We start from the raw sequence: 24,624 nt of genomic DNA, 5'->3' as shown, positions 1-24,624 counted from the left end.
CGTATTACACAGGGGGATGGCCGAGGCTGGTTTGTTCGATGTCTGGCGATTCCTTAACCCGACCACCAGGGACTATACCTTCTATTCCAGTCCGCACGATGTGTACTCTCGTATTGATATGTTCCTGAGTTGTGCACCTCTCTCCCGCACCGCTAGCTCTTCCTCTATAGTCCCACTCACCTGGACTGACCACGCAGCTTTAATTGCAACGTTTGACATTTTTGATATCCCTGACGGTAGACCGACATGGAGACTAAACGAAACACTATTGAAGATCCCTAAGTTCCAAGACTTAATTAAAACAGAGCTTCGGGATTATTTTGCGGTTAACGTAGAAGGAGACTGCAATATAGCCACTATATGGAAAGCCCATAAGGTGGTTATCAGGGGATCCATTATCCAATTTGCATCCCGCCGTAAGAGAACCCGAGAAAACCAAATTGCCCTGTTAACGGATAATGGCCCTCATTCCGAGTTGTTCGCTCGGTATTTTTCATGGCATCGCAATGAAAATCCGCTTAGTACGCATGCGCAATGTTCGCACTGCGACTGCGCCAAGTAACTTTGCTATGTAGAAAGTAATTTTACTCACGGCTTTTTCATCGCTCCGGCGATCGTAATGTGATTGACAGGAAATGGGTGTTACTGGGCGGAAACACGGCGTTTCAGGGGCGTGTGGCTGAAAACGCTACCGTTTCCGGAAAAAACGCAGGAGTGGCCGGAGAAACGGTGGGAGTGCCTGGGCGAACGCTGGGTGTGTTTGTGACGTCAAACAGGAACGACAAGCACTGAACTGATCGCACAGGCAGAGTAAGTCTGAAGCTACTCTGAAACTGCTAAGTAGTTAGTAATCGCAATATTGCGAATACATCGGTCGCAATTTTAAGAAGCTAAGATTCACTCCCAGTAGGCGGCGGCTTAGCGTGTGTAACTCTGCTAAATTCGCCTTGCGACCGATCAACTCGGAATGAGGGCCAATATTGCAACATTGGATCAGGAACATAAACGCACACGCTCTAAAAAAACTCTAGCCGAACTTTCTAAAGCACGAGATGAACTACAAACCCTCTTGGCAGAGAATATTGAGCGCTCGCTTCGATGGGCCAATCAATCATTTTACGATAAAAGTAACAAGGCACATACCCTATTAGCTAACCAATTACGAGCCAAAAAAGCTAACCAAAGCATCCATACTATTAGACAACCCTCAGGTAACATTACCTACGACCCCAAAAAAATTTATAATATCTTCTTTGACTACTATAAGAAACTCTACAACCTTGATCCCCCGTCTGACCCCTCAGCACAAGCCGACCAGGCACAACAATACCTAGAATCATGCGCTCTTCCTCATATAGACGAGGAAACTAACTTTACTCTCAATGCTGATATTTCTGCTGAGGAAATTGAGGCGGCTCTGAAAACCCAGAAACCTTCAAAAGCACCTGGTCCGGATGGATATCCGATGGTGTATTACAAAACCTTCGCCCCTCAACTCATCCCTCATATGATCTCCCTGTTTAATAAAATATTACGGGGCACCCCCTTCCATACTGACACCATGACATCCCGCATTATTGTAATCCCGAAGCCCGGAAAAGACCCCTCGCATTGCACAAACTACAGACCCATATCTTTGATAAATACTGATCTTAAACTTTTTGCCAAAATACTAGCAACTCGTCTGAACGTTGTGTTGCCATCATTAATAGATCCTGATCAAGTGGGATTTATCCCTGGCCGTCAGGCCTCAGACAACACCAGACGCACTATTGATTTGATTCACCAAATAAACTCGTCGAAAACACCAGCGATTGCCTTGGCGCTGGACGCCGAAAAGGCATTTGACCGCATTTCCTGGCCCTTTTTGTTTTCCACTTTATCTTCATTTGACCTCCAGGGTCATTTCATCACTGCAATAGAGGCCCTCTATTCCAACCCCTCATCTATGGTCCTGACCAATGGATTGAGCTCACCTAGATTTAGTTTGAAGAATGGCACTCGCCAGGGCTGCCCTCTTTCGCCCCTACTTTTTGCTCTATGCATCGAACCTCTTGCGGCCCGTATTAGACTTAATGCGGACATTGGGGGGATTACAGTAGGGCAGAGCTCATACAAAATATCTTTATTTGCGGACGACGTGCTCTTGACTTTATCTAACCCTTTGATCTCTCTTCCTAATCTACAAAAATAATTATTACTATACGGTTCCCTATCGGGTTATAAAATAAACCACACCAAATCAGAGGCCCTTGCATTTAATATCCCACCCCAGACCCACTTGATTCTAACTTCCTCCTTCCCTTTTCTTTGGAGACCCTCGGCTATCAAATACCTCGGCATATTCATTACTAAATCCTACACCAGCCTCTACCAGACTAACTTTGTTCCTATGATTAAAACTCTCACCCAAGACTTGGATAAATGGGACAGATTATTCATCTCATGGATTGGACGGATTAACGCCCTAAAAATGAATTTCCTTCCCCGTATTCTTTACCTATTTCAGACCATTCCGATAATGGTGCCCCGAGTGACTTTGACCTCATTGCAATCATTGTGCAACAAATTTATTTGGGCTCATCGAAAGTCTCGATTAAGACGAACACTGTTGACTAAGAGTGCTACCTCGGGCGGACTGGGATATCCTAACCTTCAAGCTTATTTTAATGCCTGTCACCTTAATCACATGGTGTCCTGGCATTCCCCACAAGGGAACAGAAAATGGGTCGATATCGAGAATTCAATATATCAGGGCGTTCCCCTCGACTCTCTTCTATGGCTCCCCAGGTCCTGCAGACCAGCCTCGGCCTATTCAATCCCCACGATTAAATTTACCCTTGGATTGTGGGACAGACTCCGTAGCACCTATAATTTATCCTCACACCCCTCACCTTTGACACCTATCTGGGGACACCCTGCCTTTCCCCCAGGATGCGAGCGAAAAATAGCATCCCCATGGCAAACTCAGGGTATCACGAGATTTATTCATGTTAAAGGCCACTCAGCACCGACCTCCTTTGGGGATTTTCAGGAACGCCTTGGTTTGCCATCCTCGTGTCATTACCATTACATCCAAATTCTTAGCTTTCTCAAATCTCAGCTTAAAACTTCCCCTTTGAAAGCACCCACCTCCTTTGAACATATGTGTATACTTTCAATTGGCAAAAAGGGTAATATTTCAACAATATACAACTCGATTCTGACCCCAGATCCCCCTGCCCGTGAGCCCCATGAATTAGCTTGGGAATCAGATCTCTCCCATCCGCTGGAAGATGATCAATGGGAAGAAATCAGAATGCGCATCGCTAAAGCCTCCATTAGTGTGGCACTCAGAGAAACATGCTATAAGATCTACACCAGGTGGTACCTAGTCCCCTCCAGACTTCATTCCATTTACCCCACGACATCAAATCTGTGTTGGAGACTCTGTGGAGAGGAGGGCACCTTTTTCCATATATGGTGGACGTGCCCGTCTATTCGCCCTTTTTGGAAAATGGTAGGAGCACTTATTGCTCAAACATGCGGACATAATCTAGACCTTTCCCCTGAAACTGCCCTACTGCATGCTCCCATACCGTCATTACCTAAAACTCAAGACAAGCTTACCATGCTACTTTGCATGGCGGCTAAATCTCTGATCGCTAAATGCTGGAAAGACCACAAACCTCCCTCCAAGGCATTGCTAATATCCAAAATTAACTATATAGCCAACATGGAATATATTACAAGCCTGAGGAATAACACTGTGGCCCAGTTCCACAACATCTGGTCTCCTTGGTACCTCGCTCGGTCTTTATTGATGCCCGGACTATGTTGATACTGCTAATACTGCTGACTCTGCTGATACCTCCATCACCACTGTTGTCTCCCCCTCTGTTACCAATACAGAGAACTGTTCCTATTTTCTTATATCCCTATTTGTAATATCCCCAATATTTCCCTTTTATTAGGATACATTCTCTAGCTTCTTCTCCTCCTTCCTTTTCTTTTTCTTTCCCACTTTTACTCCTCACAAGATTACACCAAGATTTGGTATAAATTTTATACTATATCGGTAAAATAAAATGAGAAAGGTCAGATACGCGGCTAGAGTTATGCAGGGTGCATGTTACTAATACCTGTCGGCCTATAATTTCATGGAAATGTCGCTATTGTTCTGATCAGGTGTGTAAAATGTTTGTTTTCTTGTTCAGTATCCTTACCCTGTACAAGTTTGTTCTTGTTAATGTTATGACTTCTGATCAACCTCAATAAAAAATTCTAACTTTAAAAAAAAAAAAGCCGCTATCTGGTTTTCCATATGGACAGGGCAGAATTGCGGACCCGTCCACAATTTCTGCCAAAAGTGGTGTCATCCTTTCATATGAACCAACCTATTGTGGTGCCTGTGGCTGCTCGTGACTTGGAGGATTCCGAGTTACTAGATGTGGTCAGGGCTTTGAAGGTTTATGTAGCCAGAACGGCTAGGGTCTGGAAAACAGAATCTTTGTTTATCCTGTATGCTTCCAACAAGCTTGGGGCGCCTGCTTCAAAGCAAACTATTGCTCGCTGGATCTGTAACACGATTCAGCAGGCTCATTCTGCGGCTGGGTTGCCGCTGCCTAGATCAGTTAAGGCCCATTCCACAAGGAAGGTGGGCTCTTCTTGGGCGGCTGCCCGAGGGGTCTTGGCATTACAGCTTTGCCGAGCGGCTACTTGGTCAGGTTCAAACACCTTTGCAAAGTTCTACAAGTTTGATACCCTGGCTGAGGAGGACCTTGTGTTTGCTCATTCGGTGCTGCAGAGTCATCCGCACTCTCCCGCCCGTTTGGGAGCTTTGGTATAATCCCCATGGTCCTTACGGAGTCCCCAGCATCCACTAGGACGTTAGAGAAAATAAGATTTTACTTACCGGTAAATCTATTTCTCGTAGTCCGTAGTGGATGCTGGGCGCCCGTCCCAAGTGCGGACTTCTTCTGCAATACTTGTACATAGTTATTGCTTAAATAAGGGTTATGTTGGTTGCATCAGGGTTGATCTGATGCTCCGTTGTTGTTCATACTGTTAACTGGGTAAGTTTATCACGAGTTATACGGTGTGATTGGTGTGACTGGTATGAGTCTTGCCCTGGATTCCAAAATCCTTTCCTTGTACTGTCAGCTCTTCCGGGCACAGTTTCCTTAACTGAGGTCTGGAGGAGGGACATAGAGGGAGGAGCCAGAGCACACCAGTATCCAAATTCTTTCTTAAAGTGCCCTGTCTCCTGCGGAGCCCGTCTATTCCCCATGGTCCTTACGGAGTCCCCAGCATCCACTACGGACTACGAGAAATAGATTTACCGGTAAGTAAAATCTTATTTTTGTATCTATTCTTCATGTTTAATATAAAAAGAATGTATGCTTTAAAATTAAAACCTGTTGAACCAAGTGAAAACCTTCTGCCACTGTACAATGTTAGATATAGCATAATGCACCACAACTGGCTTATTTCAAGAAAACAAATCCAACTAAATGCGACAATGATGATCTGCTTTCTGAAAGATGTGGTAATGCTCCTTATGATTGCATATCTTGACTGTAGCATTGCTTATTATACAGTACCTTGCACACATGTAAATATGCAGATTAAAATGTTTGATTTTGGACTACCTTAAGTATCGGCGATGACGTCACCTTCCAACATCACATTTAATTGATTTGGCCTAATTTGTCTTATGGACGTAACATAACCGTTTTTGCTGCTAAATGTATGTGGATGTATGCTTCAGCCTGTGGAACGGGTTGTGTCATCGTCTTTACAAATCTACTGAATGGTGCTAGAAAGCTCTGATCATCCATTTATTTATTTACAACTTGTATTGATAGTTTCTATGTAATGCTAGCTAGTGCCATGCTTGTAATGTGATAATCTGACACAGAAAGGCAGGTCATACATTCTATTTTTGTTCTGGACTCAGGCAACAAGGCAAAACAGCAATGCTTTCATCTTTATGCTCATGTTTACTTGTAAAATTAAACCATTTCTTGAACAGCATTTTCCTTTGTCGCCGTACTAAAAAACATGTGTATAGGGCTTTTTATTTTAATTTGCTATTCCCCGAGTGATTATTGATTTCTGCCTATCAATGCTTGTTTCTTTCATTTCCTCTCCAGAGGCCACAACCAGCGGATGGAATTCCTGGGTGACTCTATAATGCAGCTGGTAGCCTCAGAATATTTATTCATACATTTCCCTGATCATCACGAGGGCCACTTAACGGTGAGAACCACATAAATCACGCTCCGAGAAGGCTGGCAGTACAGGCGGAGTCGGGCAGTTACAGAATTATTCTGCCTTTGATGAATAACTAGGTGCTCAGTCACCGTGGCTCCTTGCCGGAGATTTGTGGGTTATTTAAAAAAATATGTTGCAGTAACATGGCACAGTGATTTATGGGCCTGGAGCTTCCTGTGGTCTTTGTTTCTTCAGTTTGACAAATCAATAATGTAATCAGTGATACGCTTTGTATGCTCATATAGTGCTTGTTTCATGGATAGCAGCATTAGGCTCTGTGTACAGCTGATTTGTACCAGGGAAGCTAGCTGCTTGGTGTTACTGATTGTAAAGTCAAAAAGTAATGAAGGATTTGTTTTGTTTTTATCCAGATCTGAATAATCTATTTCTATGGGTGTTATATATATATATATATATATATATATATATATGTATATATATATATACATATATATATAGATGTATATATATATATATACTTTTAATTTCTTTTCTATATAGTTCTGCTTGTAATTATATGCTACTCTGTGACCTTCTGTTTGTCCCTGTGTAAGCGTCCATGCAAAAGCAGAAGTTGTTCTATGACCAAGCTCCACTCGTTTTAATCTTTGATTCTTTGGGGAAAGCCTTTTTGAAACATTGTTTAATGGCCCTATGGTAACCTATGTAATTGAATCGGGTATTTAAATGGTAAAAGCAATCGGATACTGCATCTTTCAACTTTTGTTTCAGCAACCTAACTAGAGAAAACGTGCTCTTAACACATCTAATGTCACAATTAAGAACTATTGAAGTGGACTGGGTGGGTGGATCCTGTCCTCCTGAGTCAAATTTATCAGGTTATCAACAGGAATAATCTGCGGGATGTAATGGCGCCCGAGATTGCCGGAGGTGCGGGTTGATGGCCAATCTCGGGCATTTTTTTAAAGGAACAATCACTTACAAGGCAAAATGATGCCTTGTAAGTGATTGTCCCTTTAAAAAAATTCTAGATTGTACGGCAACCCGCACCTCCGGCAATCTTGGACTCCATTACATCCTGCTGATGGTTTTTATTTTGTAGTTGGTGCTAGATGCTCCCAGGGGATTGTGCCTAGCAGTTCTGCTGTGGATGGTTGCAACTGAGATTGCACCCATGTTATTTTTATAGAAACTACCATAGATACTTTGTGTACGAGCTGTTAATCGAATTTGGATTTCAAACAAGCTGCAGGATACATTTGTCTCTCTGATTGCTTCAATATAAGCCCACACTGGAGGAACTCCATACAGGTTGAATGGCAGGTCTTAACTGGAAAGCAGACTTGTCTCTTCTAATAAACTAGGATACACAAACATGCTAATATGCTCAAATTGTTGTTCAATAGTAATAGTTTTTGTAGCATTTACATTTTGATGAAAATATATATATATTTTTTATATGTCCTGCCAGTCTTTATCATATTATGATACATTTTTGCATGCAATAATTAATGAGCGTGCCTGGTTTCACCACATATGCTGACCTGGTCATTTATTAGATTAATCGAACTGTACATTTTCCAGCGACAATACTTTATGCTGTTTTCGGGAGGAGCAGCTGCAAGCACAGACAGAAAGTTGATGGCTTGCTGGAAATCCTGAACCCTCAACCAGGCAAATAAGCTTCAGGGAACAAAATGTACCTACAGTTCTGAAAGATGCAGGCAACATTAGATTGACTAAAAAACAAAGAGGTTTATCCCCGACAGGATAGAGCATTGGTAAGGGATATATCATCTGAAAAAACAACTACTTAGAATCAAGGACATACTGGCCAAATCACAGCAGTTGAATAGCAACATACTCAAAAGGGTGAGTCAGAGATGTGAATCAATAGAACTCCTTTGTGGTGCATTTTTATTGTGAAAAAATGATCTCAAACATGAGCCTAACGATTTAGGATGTAATCTGGTTACATAAACTTGCTGGCAGAGATCATATTTATTTTTTAAACTAATAAAACGTTACTTTTTTTATTTCTTACAATACGAGTGCACCACCAAGCAGTTCTCTTTGTGATTCACCTATTTAAATCATCCCTTTTGAGAACATTAAATTGACATCAATTGCTTGTCAGATGTAACTGTATGTACTGGCGCTGTAATGCTGACAGAGATCCCAGGACAGCTCATTGATAAGCTCAACAAGCCGTGCCCTTAAGAAGCCATACATTTCCCCCCCAAAAAACGGCAAATTCAGACACCAGGAGATAAGATTATTAATCAGATTTTCTGGGTGGGCTGTAATGCCACCCGAGATCGGCGGCCATGCGGGATGCCGACAGATTTTTTTTAAAGGGACAATCATTTATAAGGCATGTTTTTGCCTTGTAAGTGATTGCCCCTTTAAAAAATCATCCTAGTTCAGCCGGCATCTCGCACGGCCGCCGAACTTGGCCGTCATTACATCCCGCCCTCTGGGTTTAACCATGTTATTCAGACATTTAACAGCTCATGTTGAACACAACACAACATTAGTATGGCTGATTGCACGAGCACAAACAATGTGAAATATTTTGTACTGTACATGCAGTTTTATTTACACAATGGATTTTTCCTTTAATACCTTTCTGTTTGTTTAAAACACCATAATTGCTATAAAGAGGTTTTCCATTTTAATATGATTGTTAGTTTATTGGATTTTACATGTCCTCTTGGAACTTTTACTAGGGTATTCAATTATCCGCAAATTTGCGGCAATTTTTCGCCCGAAAATTTGTCGCAGCAATTGGGCGAAAATTGCCCCGAAAATGCTCCGTTTTTCGACCTATTTAATTCCAAACGGGTTTCACGTGAAAATTCTTGCAGTGAAAAGTGCAGGTGAAAATGGGGAAATCAGCCTGTACCCCAAAAAATGCTAAACTAACATAGGAAAACAGAAGAGAAGTGTGTTAGAGATCACATTAGAGCGTTTTTGGGGACTTAAATTGTGTGAAATGACTGTTATATGCATTTTTTTAAAAATGCAAAAAAATGATAGAAAGCAAGTTTTTTTGAGCAAAATAAATGCTCTCATTAAATTTGGGGTACATGAAAATGGGTATAAGTATATATTTGGGTCATTTTAGGGTACTTTAAAAAAAAAAAGTGGAAACAGACCGATTACTCCCATCTGCAAGCCTAAAAACACCTGTCCCACTCATAAAGCACCCCAATATACCTGTCCCATACCTTGAACCCCAATTTCCATCACTTTGTACTTTTTCACCCCAAAAATGACATGTCATTATTGGCCAATTAAAAATAATTAAAAACCTCAACGTGCCTAATTAGTCATTAAGGGGGGTGTCCCAGGAGTTCTGTACCATATCCAAACATTTTTACCTTAAAATAGTGACTTTTCCCAACTTTTCACCTGCTTCAGAGTAGGTGAAGTGAAATTAGTGTAAAAATTATCACCGATAAATTTTCCAGGAAAATTGAATAGGCTGTAATTGTGTTTTGCGGGAAAAGTCCGGTTTTTCGCGCGAAAAGTCCGTTATCGCTGCTAATTGAATATACCCCTTGGGCTTCTCAATTAGGTACAGAAAATGCATTTTACCACCATTACAGTTCGCTACCTTCGCCACCAGTGATCGCAAAAACGCGGCATAGCGCGTATTTTACCCAATATGAAGGTCCAGGGACTCACTTTTTCTGAATGGGTGGGTCCCCGGGGACGCGCTCCACTGGGATTGGCTGGAGGTGTAATGATTGATTTCTACCTTGTCCGGCTGCAGAGAGAACTAAATATGTGGAGAAGGAGCCTCTTGGTCAAGGGAGACATCAATCATTACACCTCTAGCCAATCTGAGTGGAGCGCGTCCCCAGGGACACACCCATTCAGAAAAAATGTATTTGACTCTTCCCTGCTTCCCGGGCGCTCTGGCCGCGACAGTGAGTGACCGTCTGTGAGTGTGTATTCATAACCCAGCAGCTACCAGCCTGTTCAGTGCTGGCGCTGCTGCAGTTCTGATCGGCTGACGCGCTGTTTTAGATATGAATCACATGGGGGAGGGGGGGCCACGCACCTCTGAAGTCCTGCATGCTTCAGTAAGCGCAGCGGGGATGGGGTTGGGGAGTATGTTCCAGGCGCACACCGCACAGGAGGATCTGGCAGTGAAGGAGGGAAAGGGCGGCTACAGTGCACTACCGCACGTCAGTGCTAGTGTCCGCACGTCAGTGCTAGTGTTCGCATCCCCTAGCAAAGTCCGTCCTTGATCCTCTCTATGTAATCCATCACGAAGCTCTCATTGTACACACTCCCTTACTACCCGGGATTTATGGAGATCAGCGGCAGCCTCTGCTTGATTTATTAGGCTGTGCTGTGAACGGAGCTCGGAGGTGGTGGGGGAGGGCCGCAGTGTCCATACAGTTATTACTGTGTGCAGCCAGCTCCCAGCATAGGACAGGGCTAGGCACAAGCCAGGGGTGAGGGCTGCTCTGAACATTCAGCTCATGGAGCCCAAGAGGCTGAGCTGCAGGGAGACATGTAATAGTAGCCAGTAGCAACAGCAGGTTGGATCCTGTCCCCTCTCTCTCTCTCCCTGGCCATATTACACCATCTCTAGCCTGCACATCAAGTAGTGGGAGTCTGAGGTGGTGGCTGCAATGTGTAAGTGATCCTCTACCTGGCGCAATGTGTATAACGTGCTGTACCTGGCACATTGTGTGTAACGTGCTCTACCTGGCACATTGTGTGTAACGTGCTCTACCTGGCGCATTGTGTGTAACGTGCTCTACCTGGTGCATTGTGTGTAACGTGCTCTACCTGGCGCATTGTGTGTAACGCGCTCTACCTGGCGCATTGTGTGTAACGTGCTCTATCTGGCGCAATGTGTGTAACGTGCTCTATCTGGTGCAATCTGTATAACATGCTCTATCTGGCGCAATGTGTGTAACGTGCTCTACCTGTCGCATTGTGTATGATGTGTTCTATCTGGAGCAATATGTATAACGTGCACTAACTGGCGCAGTGTGTATAGGAAGTTCTACTTGGTGCAATGTGTATAAGCGGCACTACTGTGTGGCGTAATGTGAATTGGCACTATTATGTGGCCACGCCCCTTCCCCATGAAGTCACGCCCCTAAATTTTTGCAACTGCCTATATGCTGGGGTCTTGGAGGTGGGGCAGCAATTCACTTTCTGCCAAAGGGCACCAAAATGTCTAGTTACAGCTCTGGTGCAGGGTGTCCTGCATGCTACACAACCCAGCAGCATTGTCACCCCAACCCCCCCCCCCCTGCAACTCTTTTTTGTGGTGTCCAAATAAGATTAAGATCAATAAGAGCCTTTAACCCAATGGGACCCAGAAAAGGACCGGTTGGACCCCAATTTTTAAAAGTGAGGGGTCCCTGGGACCCACTTTTTAGGGGGCTCAGCGCGATCACTGGCCACACTGTGGACTTGAAAGCTTATTATCCAAGTCATTGATCCCTATGGTAAACACATTATCTGTACCACAGATCTCAAAGATGGCTGTAATGATGGCAGCTCTAGCAGCTAACTGCACATGAGACAAAGCTTATGTGTTTCAACCAGTGTGTATCAGGCCAATCTTGTTGCAGTATCCAATGCAGAGAGCACAGCAATATTTTGCTGCAGAAACGGCATCAGAAATACATGGTGCAGATGGCAGAAAAGCTATGGGTCTAGTTAATGTCGCCAAAGCAGTATGGTGAGACAAAGCAGCTTGAAGGTGGAAAATATATTTAATGCGTCTTATACAAGATCAATGGTTTTTCTCTATCGTCCTAGTGGATGCTGGGGTTCCTGAAAGGACCATGGGGAATAGCGGCTCCGCAGGAGACAGGGCACAAAAAGTAAAGCTTTAGGATCAGGTGGTGTGCACTGGCTCCTCCCCCTATGACCCCCCTCCAAGCCTCAGTTAGGTTTTTGTGCCCGGCCGAGAAGGGTGCAATCTAGGTGGCTCTCCTAAAGAGCTGCTTAGAAAAGTTTAGCTTAGGTTTTTTATTTTACAGTGAGTCCTGCTGGCAACAGGATCACTGCATCGAGGGACTTAGGGGAGAAGAAGTGAACTCACCTGCGTGCAGGATGGATTGGCTTCTTTGGCTACTGGACATTAGCTCCAGAGGGACGATCACAGGTACAGCCTGGATGGTCACCGGAGCCTCGCCGCCGGCCCCCTTGCAGATGCTGAAAAGAGAAGAAGGTCCAGAATCGGCGGCAGAAGACTCCTCAGTCTTCTTAAGGTAGCGCACAGCACTGCAGCTGTGCGCCATTGCTCTCAGCACACTTCACACGGCAGTCACTGAGGGTGCAGGGCGCTGGGGGGGGCGCCCTGGGCAGCAATGAAAATCCTTTTTTTGGCAAAAAATACCTCACATATAGCCTCCGGGGCTATATGGAGATATTTAACCCCTGCCAGAATCCATTTTTAAGCGGGAGACGAGCCCGCCGAAAAGGGGGCGGGGCCTATCTCCTCAGCACACAGCGCCATTTCCTCACACAGTTCCGCTGGTCAGGAAGGCTCCCAGGCTCTCCCCTGCACTGCACTACAGAAACAGGGTTAAATCAAGAGAGGGGGGGCAAAATTTGGCGAAATTGTGATTTTATAAAAGCAGCTATAAGGGAGCACTTATTATAAGGCTATCCCTGTAAAATATAGCGCTTTGGTGTGTGCTGGCAAACTCTCCCTCTGTCTCCCCAAGGGGCTAGTGGGGTCCTGTCCTCTATCAGAGCATTCCCTGTGTGTGTGTGCTATATGTCGGTACGTGTGTGTCGACATGTATGAGGACGATGTTGGTGAGGAGGCGGAGCAAATTGCCTGTAATGGTGATGTCACTCTCTAGGGAGTCGACACCGGAATGGATGGCTTATTTATGGAATTACGTGATAATGTCAACACGCTGCAAGGTCGGTTGGCGACATGAGACGGCTGGCAAACAAATTAGTACCTGTCCAGGCGTCTCAAACACCGTCAGGGGCGTTAAAACGTCCTTTTACCTCAGTCGGTCGACAGACACAGACACGGACACTGATTTCAGTGTCGACGGTGAAGAAACAAACGTATTTCCCTTTAGGGCCACACGTTACTTGTTAAGGGCAATAAAGGAGGTGTTACATATTTCTGATACTACAAGTACCACAAAAGAGGGTATTATGTGGGATGTGAAAAAACTACCTGTAGTTTTTCCTGAATCAGATAAATTAAATGAAGTGTGTGATGATGCGTGGGTTCCCCCCGATAGAAAATTATTGGCGGTATACCCTTTCCCGCCAGAAGTTAGGGCGTGGTGGGAAACACCCCTTAGGGTGGATAAGGCGCTCACACGCTTATCAAAACAAGTGGCGGTACCGTCTATAGATAGGGCCGTCCTCAAGGAGCCAGCTGACAGGAGGCTGGAAAATATCATAAAAAGTATATACACACATACTGGTGTTATACTGCGACCAGCGATCGCCTCAGCCTGGATGTGCAGAGCTGGGGTGGCTTGGTCGGATTCCCTGACTAAAAATATTGATACCCTTGACAGGGACAGTATTTTATTGACTATAGAGCATTTAAAGGATGCATTTCTATATATACGAGATGCACAGAGGGATATTTGCACTCTGGCATCAAGAGTAAGTGCGATGTCCATATCTGCCAGAAGATGTTTATGGACACGACAGTGGTCAGGTGATGCAGATTCCAAACGGCACAAAGGTGTATTGCCGTATAAAGGAAGAGGAGTTATTTGGGGTCGGTCCATCGGACCTGGTGGCCACGGCAACTGCTGGAAAATCCACCGTTTTTACCCTAAGTCACATCTCTGCAGAAAAAGACACCGTCTTTTCAGCCTCAGTCCTTTCGTCCCTATAAGAGTCATATCTGCCCAGGGATAGAGGAAAGGGAAGAAGACTGCAGCAGGCAGCCCATTCCCAGGAACAGAAGCCTTCCACCGCTTCTGCCAAGCTCTCAGCATGACGCTGGGACCGTACAGGACCCCTGGATCCTACAAGTAGTATCCCAGGGGTACAGATTGGAATGTCGAGACGTTTCCCCCTCGCAGGCTCCTGAAGTCTGCTTTACCAAGGTCTCCCTCCGACAAGGAGGCAGTATGGGAAACAATTCACAAGCTGTATTCCCAGCAGGTGATAATCAAATTACCCCTCCTACAACAAGGAAAGGGGTATTATTCCACACTATATTGTGGTACTGAAGCCAGAAGGCTAGGTGAGACCTATTCTAAATCTAAAAAATTTGAACACTTACAAAGGTTCAAATCAAGATGGAGTCACTCAGAGCAGTGATAACGAACCAGGAAGAAGGGGACTATATAGTGTCCCGGGACATCAGGGATGCTTACCTCCATGTCCCAAATTTGCCTTTCTCACTAGGGTACTTCAGGTTCGTGGTACAGAACTGTCACTATCAGTTTCAGACGCTGCCGTTTGGATTGTCCACGGCACCCCGGGTCTTTACCAAGGTAATGGCCGAAATGATGATTCTTCTTCGAAGAAAAGGCGTCTTAATTATCCCTTACTTGGACGATCTCCTGATAAGGGCAAAGTCCAGGGAACAGTTGGAGGTCGGAGTAGCACTATCTCGGATACTGCTACAACAGCACGGGTGGATTCTAAATATTCCAAAATCGCAGCTGATCCCGACGACACGTCTGCTGTGCCTAGGGATCATTCTGGACACAGTCCAGAAAAAGGTGTTTCTCCCGGAAGAGAAAGCCAGGGAGTTATCCGAGCTAGTCAGGAACCTCCTAAAACTAGGAAAAGTGTCAGTGCATCATTGCACAAGGGTCCTGGTAAAAATGGTGGCTTCCTACGAAGCAATTCCATTCGGCAGATTTCACGCAAGAACTTTTCAGTGGGATCTGCTGGACAAATGGTCCGGATCGCATCTTCTGATGCATCAGCGGATAACCCTATATCCAAGGACAAGGGTGTCTCTCCTGTGGTGGTTACAGAGTGCTCATCTTCTAGAGGGCCGCAGATTCGGCATTCAGGATTGGATGCTGGTGACCACGGAGGCCAGCCCGAGAGGCTGGGGAGCAGTCACACAAGGAAAAAATTTCCAGGGAGTGTGATCAAGTCTGGAGACTTTTCTCCACATAAATATACTGGAGCTAAGGGTAATTTTATAATGCTCTAAGCTTAGCAGACCTCTGCTTCAAGGTCAGCCGGTATTGATCCAGTGGGAAAAACATCACGGCAGTCGCCCACGTAAACAGACAGGGCGGCACAAGAAGCAGGAGGGCAATGGCAAAAACTGCAAGGACTTTTCGCTGGGCGGAAAATCATGTGATAGCACTGTCAGCAGTGTTTCATTCCGGGAATGGAAACTGGGAAGCAGACTTCCTCAGCAGGCACGACCTCCACCCGGGAGAGTGGAAACTTCATCGGGAAGTTTTTCCACATAATTGTGAACCGTTGGGAAATACCAAAGGTGGACATGATGGCGTCCCGTCTGAACAAAAAACGCGACAGGTATTGCGCCAGGTCAAGAGACCCTCAGGCAATAGCTGTGGACGTTCTGGTAACACCGTGGGTGTACCAGTAGGTGTATGTGTTCCCTCCTCTGCTTCTCATACCTAAGGTACTGAGAATTATAAGACGTAGAGGAGTAAGAACTATACTCATGGCTCCGGATTGGCCAAGAAGGACTTGGTACCCGGAACTTCAAGAGATGCTCACAGAGGACTTATGGCCTCTGCCGCTAAGAAGGGACTTGCTTCAGCAAGTACCATGTCTGTTCCAAGACTTACCGCAGCTGCGTTTGACGGCATGGCGGTGGAACGCCGGATCCTAAGGGAAAAAGGCATTCCGGAAGAGGTCATTCCTACCCTGGTCAAAGCCAGGAAGGAGGTGACCGCACAACATTATCACCACATGTGGCGAAAATATGTTGCGTGGTGTGAGGCCAGGAAGGCCCCACGAAGAAATTTCAACTCGGTCGATTCCTGCATTTCCTGCAAACAGGAGTGTCTATGGGCCTCAAATTGGGGTCCATTAAGGTTCAAATTTCGGCCCTGTCGATTTTCTTCCAGAAAGAATTGGCTTCAGTTCCTGAAGTCCAGAAGTTTGTCAAGGGAGTATTGCATATACAACCCCCTTTTGTGCCTCCAGTGGCACTGTGGGATCTCAACGTAGTTCTGGGATTCCTCAAATCACATTGGTTTAAAACCAGTCAAATCTGTGGATTTGAAGCATCTCACATGAAAAGTGACCATGCTCTTGGCCCTGGCCTGGGCCAGGCGAGTGTCAAATTGGTGTTTTTTTTCTCAAAAAAGCCCATATCTGTTTGTCCATTCGGACAGGGCAGAGCTGCGGACTCGTCCCCAGTTCTCTCCCTAAGGTGGTGTCAGTGTTTCACCTGAACCAGCTTATTGTGGTGCCTTGCGCCTACTAGGGACTTGGAGGACTCCAAGTTGCTAGATGTTGTCAGGGCCCTGAAAATATAGGTTCCAGGACGGCTGGAGTCAGGAATACTGACTTGCTGTTATCCTGTATGCACCCAACAAACTGGGTGCTCTTGTTTCTAAGCAGACTATTGCTAGTTGGATGTGTAATACAATTCAGCTTGCACATTCTGTGGCAGGCCTGCCACAGCCAAAATATGTAAATGCCCATTCCACAAGGAAGGTGGGCTCATCTTGGGCGGCTGCCCGAGGGGTCTCGGCTTTACAACTTTGCCGAGCGGCTACTTAGTCAGGGGCAAACACGTTTGTAAAATCCTACAAATTTGATACCCTGGCTAAGGAGGACCTGGAGTTCTCTCATTCGGTGCTGCAGAGTCATCCGCACTCTCCCGCCCGTTTGGGAGCTTTGGTATAATCCCCATGGTCCTTTCAGGAACCCCAGCATCCACTAGGACGATAGAGAAAATAAGAATTTACTTACCGATAATTCTATTTCTCGGAGTCCGTAGTGGATGCTGGGCGCCCATCCTAAGTGCGGATTATCTGCAATACTTGTACATAGTTACAAAAATCGGGTTATTATTGTTGTGAGCCATCTTTTCAGAGGCTCCGCTGTTATCATACTGTTAACTGGGTTCAGATCACAGGTTGTACAGTGTGATTGGTGTGGCTGGTATGAGTCTTACCCGGGATTCAAAATCCTTCCTTATTGTGTACGCTCGTCCGGGCACAGTATCCTAACTGAGGCTTGGAGGAGGGTCATAGGGGGAGGAGCCAGTGCACACCACCTGATCCTAAAGCTTTACTTTTTGTGCCCTGTCTCCTGCGGAGCCGCTATTCCCCATGGTCCTTTCAGGAACCCCAGCATCCACTACGGACTCCGAGAAATAGAATTATCGGTAAGTAAATTCTTATTTTTAATATGCGTGCATGTTTATTTTCATCTTTATTATTTGTAATTTGCCTCAAACCATACGTACTGTAATACAGCCACCCATAATAAGAGAACACTTACAGATGAGGTTGATGGAGGAGGTGCAAGCATGAGAAATGAAGTAGGAAGGTTCATCTCTTAGAGGGACAGGACAGTGCTGTGATAATAAGAGGGACAGGAATGAGTATGGGACATGAGTTGGAAGGACAGGCAGAGGTGGAGGTGGAATATAAAAATTGTCTGAAAAATCCACAATGTTTACCTTGGTCTATATTCCACGGATAGGATTAGCATCTGCATAGAAAAAGTAGGTAATTACTGTATTGTGGTCCTTTCAGACAATTTAAAAATTGATTTTACATAAGATAGAGCACATTGTGTGTGTGTGTGTGTGTGTGTGTGTGTGTGTGTGTGTGTGTGTGTGTGTGTGTGTGTGTGTGTGTGTGTGTGTGTGTATATTAGTGGTGGGCAACGATTAAAATTTCTAATCGCGATTAATCGCATGATTTTCATAGATTAATCGCATTGTTATGCGCAAGATTCAATAATGAATTCAAAAGTAGTGTATTGCGCTCCTGGTTGGCTGCCAGTACTCAAGTTCCTATTGGCTCGCTGGTGGCCACCAATACACTTGAAATGGCACCGGCGCTGTCACGGTCTCCATGGCTGCCTGCTGCTAACTACTGTATGCACCACACATGTCCCACCAGTGCCAGATATCCCCCAGTGCCAGATAAGCCCCCAGTGCCAGGTATACATGCCCCCCCAGTGACAGATATTCCCCCAGTGCCAGGTATACATGCCCCCCAGTGACAGATATACCCCCAGTGCCAGGTACACATGTCCGCCCAGTGCCAGATATGCCCCCAGTGACAGGTACACATGTCCTCCCAGTGCTAGATATGCCCCCAGTGCCAGATATCCCCCAGTACCAGATAAGCCCCCAGTGCCAGGTATACATGCCCCCCAGGGCCAGATATGCCCCCAGTGCCAGGTATACATGCCCCTCAGGGTCAGATATGCCCCCAGTGCCAGTTATACCCCAGTGCCAGGTACACAAGTTCCCCCAGTGCCAGATATGCTCCCAGTGCCAGGTATACATCCCCCCCCCAGTGCCAGATATCTAAGTTCCCGCATACTTGCACTGCTGCCCATTCCTCCCCCCTGCATTCTACAAAACTTAAATTTTGAGGGGACCCGGGAGGCAGCAGCAAAGATCGGGACAGGGCCAGCTGCCTGCGAACCGCCAGGCAGCCACGGCAAGGAGGAACAGAGCTGCAATGCTATTCTAACTACAATGCCGTCCGTGAGCCAATCGGAGGTCACGGGCTGGCAGCCAATCAGTAGCTGCCAAATGGCAGCTCCTGATTGGCTGCCGGTCCGTGACCTCCGATTGGCTCACGGACGGCATTGTAGTTAGAATAGCGCCGCGGCTTAGCCTCTGTCCTTCCAAGTCAGCTGCCGGTGCGCGTTAAAATAATTGTCGCCCGTTAATTAGCTAATGCGTTAACGCGATATTATCGCGTTAACTTGCCCAGCCCTAATATATATATATATATATATATATATATGTGTGTGTGTGTGTGTGTGTGTATGTATATATATATCTATAACTATATACATATTTCTCATACGTCCTAGAGGATGCTGGGGACGACATCAAGACCATGGGGTATAGACGGGATCCGCAGGAGACATGGGCACTCTAAAGACTTTCATTGGGTGTAAACTGGCTCCTCCCTCTATGCCCCTCCTCCAGACCTCCGTTTTAGAAATGTGCCCAGGTCGACTGGATGCACTCTGAGGAGCTCTACTGAGTTTCTCTGAAAAGACTTATGTTAGGTTTTTTATTTTCAGGGAGATCTGCTGGCATCAGACTCCCTGCTTCGTGGGACTGAGGGGGCAGAAGCAGAACCAACTTCCTCAGAGTTTTATGGCACTGCTTCTGGCTGACAGGACTCCATTAGCTCCTGAAGGGAACTGAACGCTAGCCGTGTCTAGATGCTCACTCCCACAGCACGCCGTCACCCCCCTCACAGAGCCAGAAGTCAGAAGACAGGTGAGTATAAGAAGAATGATCTTCTTTCAAGTAAGTGATGACTAAGGTGCGGCGCGGCTAGCGGGAGCGCAGCGCGCCATTGCTGCCCACACACACAGGCACTACAGGGTGCAGGGCGCGGGGGGAGCGCCCTGGGCAGCAAGAAAAATACCTCAAACTGGCTAAAAGGGGGCATAAGTTGCCGCTGGCACAGCCCTACCCCCGCCAGTATAAATATTATAGTGTTTGTATGAGTGTAAGGACGCTCCATTGCGGGGGCGGAGCTTCTTCCTCAGGCAGCCAGCACACTACTCAGCACCATTTTCTCTCTCTCCTCAGGCTGCAGAGAACACGCTGGTCCTCTCCTCCACTTCTGACAAGTACAGGGTGCTATTAAGGGGGGCACAAAGCGATTGTGGTGCATTTGATAGTGTATATTACTATTTAAAAAGCGCTGTTAGTCTGTGGACATACTGTGTTCACAGGAAATACTGGTACTGGGATTGTGAACTGGCTGCTCCTATCCTGTGTCCCTCTGACAGATTTTACTGTGGGCCTGTCCCCAAAATAAGTCCCAGTGTGTCTGTTGGTGTGCTGTACACGTGTGAGGCATGTCTGAGGCAGGGAGTTCCTCCCCGGAGGAAGCCATTTTAGGGACACAGAGTTGTAATGTGGTGGCGCTACCGGCACACCAAGAGCCTGCATGGGTGAAAGAGATACGTGACCGTATGCATCTGATTAACCTTTGATTAGATAAATCTGAATCTAAGGCTGCATGCTGGAGAAAATCTGTGGAAGATGTGATTTTTCAGGATGCTGTTATTCCTTATGCGGGTGGCCCCTCTGGGTCACATAAGAGACCATTTGCAAATGTTGTAAACACTGATATCGACACGGATTCTGACTCTTGAGACGACAATAGTGAATCCAGAGAGATGGATCATAAATTGACAAAAAATATACAATATATGATTGTGGCTATAAGGGACGTGTTGGAGGTTACATAAACCACTCCTGTACCTCAGGAGAAGGCGTATTTATGTAAGGAAAAGAAGTCATGTTCCCCCCTTCACATGAACTAAATGCTCTGTTTGAAGGGATGTGGGTGAATCCTGATAAAAGATTTCGTATTCCCAAAAGGATTCACATAGCTTACCCCTTCCCGGCTGAGGACAGGAAAAAGTGAGTCACCCCCTGTGTTAGACAGTGGTGTTAGACAGTGCACTTTCCAGGTTGACAAAGAAGGTAATTCTCCCTGCTCCTGGCACGGCTTCTCTTAAAGAGCCGGCAGATCGCAAAATGGAAACGACATTGAAATCCATTTATGTTACCAATGGTACACTGATTAGGCCCACTATTGCCTGCGCATGGGTGAGTCGCGCTATTGAAAAATGGTCAGAAAGCGTGTCATCAGAAATTGACACGATTGATAAAGATGAGATACTCCTTAAGTTAGGGAATATCAAGGACGCTGCCGTCTACATGCTGGAAGCAATGAAGGATATTGGACTCTTGTGTTCACAAGCCGCTACCATGGCAGTATCGGCTAGGCGGGCGTTGTGGATTCGCCCAGTGGAACAAGGATGCAGATTCCAAAAGAAACATGGATGCTCTCCAATATAAAGGTGAGGCCTTATTTGGCGATGGCCTGGATGCGTTAGTCTCGGCGGCTACCGCAGGTAAGTCGACATTTTTGCCCTCTGCGCCTGGCAAAAAAGACCTATCACCCGCAAATGCAGTTCTTTCGGCCCAATAAATACAAAAAGATGAGAGGTTCCCCCTTCTTTGCAGGTAGGGGAAGGGGAAAGAAGCCCACAGTGGCTCCAGGTTCCCAAGAGCAGAAGTCTACCCCTACTTCTGCCAAATCACCAGCATGACGCTGGAGCTCCCTTGCGGGAGGCCGCTCGGGTGGGGGCACATCTCAGACTCTTCAGCCAGGATTGGATTCTGTCTGGCCTGGATCCCTGGGTGTTGCAAATAGTATACCAGGGGTACAAGCTGGAGTTTTAAGTCGTTCCCCCATGCCGATTTTTCAAATCGACCTTGCCAGTTTCTCCGTCAGAAAGAGAAGCAGTAACAGCGGCAATCAAAAAATTGTGTCAAGTCCAGGTCATAGTCCTGGTACCATTGTCACAACAAGGGAGGGGTTTTTATTCAAGCCTCTTTGTGGTTCCGAAGCCGGACGGCTCGGTCAGACCGATCCTAAATCTAAAGAATCTGAATGGTTACCTAAAAAGGTTCAAGTTCAAGATGGAATCACTTCGGGCAGTGATTGCCAGTCTGGAGGAGGGGGACTACTTGGTGCCGGTGGACATAAAGGATACTTACCTGCATGTTCCCATTTATCCTCCTCACCAGGTTTATCTGAGATTCGTGGTTCAGGATTGCCATTACCAATTCCAGACGTTACCTTTCGGTCTCTCCACGGCGCTGAGGGTATTCACCAAGGTGATGGCGGAGATGATGGTTCTCCTTCGTCAGAAAGGAGTCAATATAATTCCTTATCTGGACGACCTCCTGTTAAAGGCGAGATCCAGGAAGCAGTTGTTACAAAACATATCACTCTCTCTGTCAATACTCCAACAACACGGGTGGATCATAAATTACCCAAAGTCACAGTTGGAACCGACGACATGGTTGTCTTTCCTCGGGATGATTCTGGACACAGAAGTTCAGAGAGTATTTCTTCCGCTGGAAAAGCCTCTGGAAATCCAGAAAATGGTAAAACAGATATTGAAACCATCAAGTGTGTCGATCCATCAGTGCATTCGGTTGTTGGGGAAGATGGTGGCGGCCTACGAGGCCATACAGTTTGGCAGGTTCCATGCCAGAATATTCCAGTGGGACCTGTTGGACAAGTGGTCGGGGTCACACCTACACATGCACAGAAAGATAATCCTGTCGTCAAAAACCAGGATTTCGCTCCCGTGGTGGTTACACAGCTCTCACCTACTAGAGGGACGCAGGTTCGGGATTCAGGAATGGGTCCTGGTAACCACGGATGCAAGTCTCCGAGGCTGGGGAGCAGTCTCTCAGTGAGAAAACTTCCAGGGACGTTGGTCACAACAGGAAGCTTGCCTTCACATAAACGTTCTGAAGCTAAGAGCCATTTACAACGGCCTTCAACAAGCGGTACATCTTCTTCAAGACCGTCCCGTGCAGATCCAGGCGGACAATGTAACAGCAGTCGCATACATAAACAGGCAGGGCGGAATGAAAAGCAGAGCCGCAATGGCAGAGGGGACAAAAATCCTCCGCTGGGCAGAAAAACATCTACAAGCTCTGTCGGCAATATTCATTCCGAGAGTAGACAACTGGGAAGCAGACTTCCTCAGCAGGCACGATCTCCATCCAGGAGAGTGGGGCCTCCACCAAGAAGTCTTCGCAGAGGGGACAAGTCTTTGGGGAGTTCCTCAAATAGACATGATGGCGTCTCGTCTCAACAAGAAGCTTCAGAGATACTGTTCCAGGTCAAGGGACCCTCAAGCAGTAGCAGAGGATGCACTGGTGACCCAGTGGGTGTTTCCGTCAGTGTATGTCTTCCCTCCACTTCCGCTGATCCCAAAAGTACTCAGAATCATAAGAAAAACAAGGGTTCGAGCAATCTTCATTGCCCCAGACAGGCCAAGGAGGGCTTGGTACCCAGATCTTCAGCAGTTACTCATAGGAGATCCTCTGCCTCTTCCTCCTAGAGAGGACCTGCTGCAGCAGGGGCCGTGTGTGTACCAAGACTTACCGCGGCTACGTTTGACGGCATGGCTGTTGAGCGCCGTATCCTAGCCAGGAAGGGTATTCCCGAGGAGGTCATCCCCACCCTTATTCAGGCCAGAAAGGGAGTAACGTCGAAACATTACCACCGTATTTGGAGAAAATATGTATCTTGGTGTGAATCTAAGAAGGCTCCTACGGAAGAGTTTGAGTTGGGACGTTTTCTCCATTTTCTGCAGGATGGTGTGGAGGCGGGCCTCCGATTGGCATCAATCAAGGTCCAGATTTCGGCCTTGTCAGTGTTCTTCCAGAAACAATTGGCCTCTCTTCCAGAGGTTCAGACCTTTGTGAAAGGGGTTCTGCACATCCAGCCTCCATTCGTGCCTCCAGTGGCACCATGGGACCTTAACGTGGTATTGCAGTTCCTTCAATCGGATTGGTTTGAGCCTCTACAAAAGATAGAATTTAAGTTTCTCACTTGGAAAGTGGTGATGGTTTTGGCTTTGGCATCCGCAAGGCGGGTGCCTGAATTGGGGGCCTTGTCTCACAACAGCCCTTATCTGATCTTCCATAAAGATAGGGCAGAGTTGAGGACTCGTCAACGTTTTCTTCCGAAGGTGGTTTCATCTTTCCACATAAACCAACCTATTGTAGTGCCAGTAGTTACTGACACATTCACTGATTCAAAATCTCTAGATGTAGTTAGAGCTTTGAAAATCTATGTCGCTAGAACGGCTCGTATACGGAAAACAGAGTCTCTGTTTGTCCTGTATGCTCACAACAAGATTGGCTGTCCTGCTTCCAAGCAGACTATTGCACGTTGGATTAGAAATTCGATTCAGCAAGCTCATACTACGTCTGGATTGCCGTTACCGACGTCCGTAAAAGCCCACTCCACTTGGAAGGTGGGCTCATCCTGGGCGGCTGCCCGGGGGGTCTCGGCATTACAACTTTGCCGAGCAGCTACTTGGTCAGGGTCAAACACATTTGCTAAGTTCTACAAGTTTGACACCTTGGCCGATGAAGACCTCAAGTTTGGTCAATCGGTGCTGCAGGGTCATCCGCACTCTTCCGCCCGTACTGGAGCTTTGGTATAGACCCCATGGTCTTGATGTCGTCCCCAGCATCCTCTAGGACGTATGACAAAATTGGATTTTGATACCTACCGGTAAATCCTTTTCTCCTAGTCCGTAGGGGATGCTGGGCGCCCGTCCCAGTGCGTATTTTACCTGCAGTTTAGTTATTACAGTTACACAAGTTGTGTTATTTTAGTTCAGCAAGTTGCTGCAATTGGTTCATGCCTGTTGGCATGT

The 24,624-nt window shown here is 46.4% G+C and overlaps 1 protein-coding gene across 2 annotated transcripts in view; it reads left to right on the top strand.

Annotated features, from left to right (window-relative positions):
* DROSHA (drosha ribonuclease III) overlaps positions 1 to 24,624 on the top strand; it is a 604,359-nt gene that overhangs the window by 534,685 nt on the left and 45,050 nt on the right. For both annotated transcript variants that reach the window (XM_063922973.1, XM_063922974.1), the window contains one exon: positions 6,135 to 6,240. In XM_063922973.1, coding sequence (XP_063779043.1) covers positions 6,135 to 6,240 — 106 coding nt within the window. The remainder of the gene's footprint in view (positions 1 to 6,134; positions 6,241 to 24,624) is intronic.

This window comes from Pseudophryne corroboree, chromosome 5 (assembly GCF_028390025.1).
Source record: "Pseudophryne corroboree isolate aPseCor3 chromosome 5, aPseCor3.hap2, whole genome shotgun sequence".
NCBI classification, from domain to species: domain Eukaryota; kingdom Metazoa; phylum Chordata; class Amphibia; order Anura; family Myobatrachidae; genus Pseudophryne; species Pseudophryne corroboree.
This window is presented reverse-complemented; position numbering and strand designations above follow the sequence as displayed.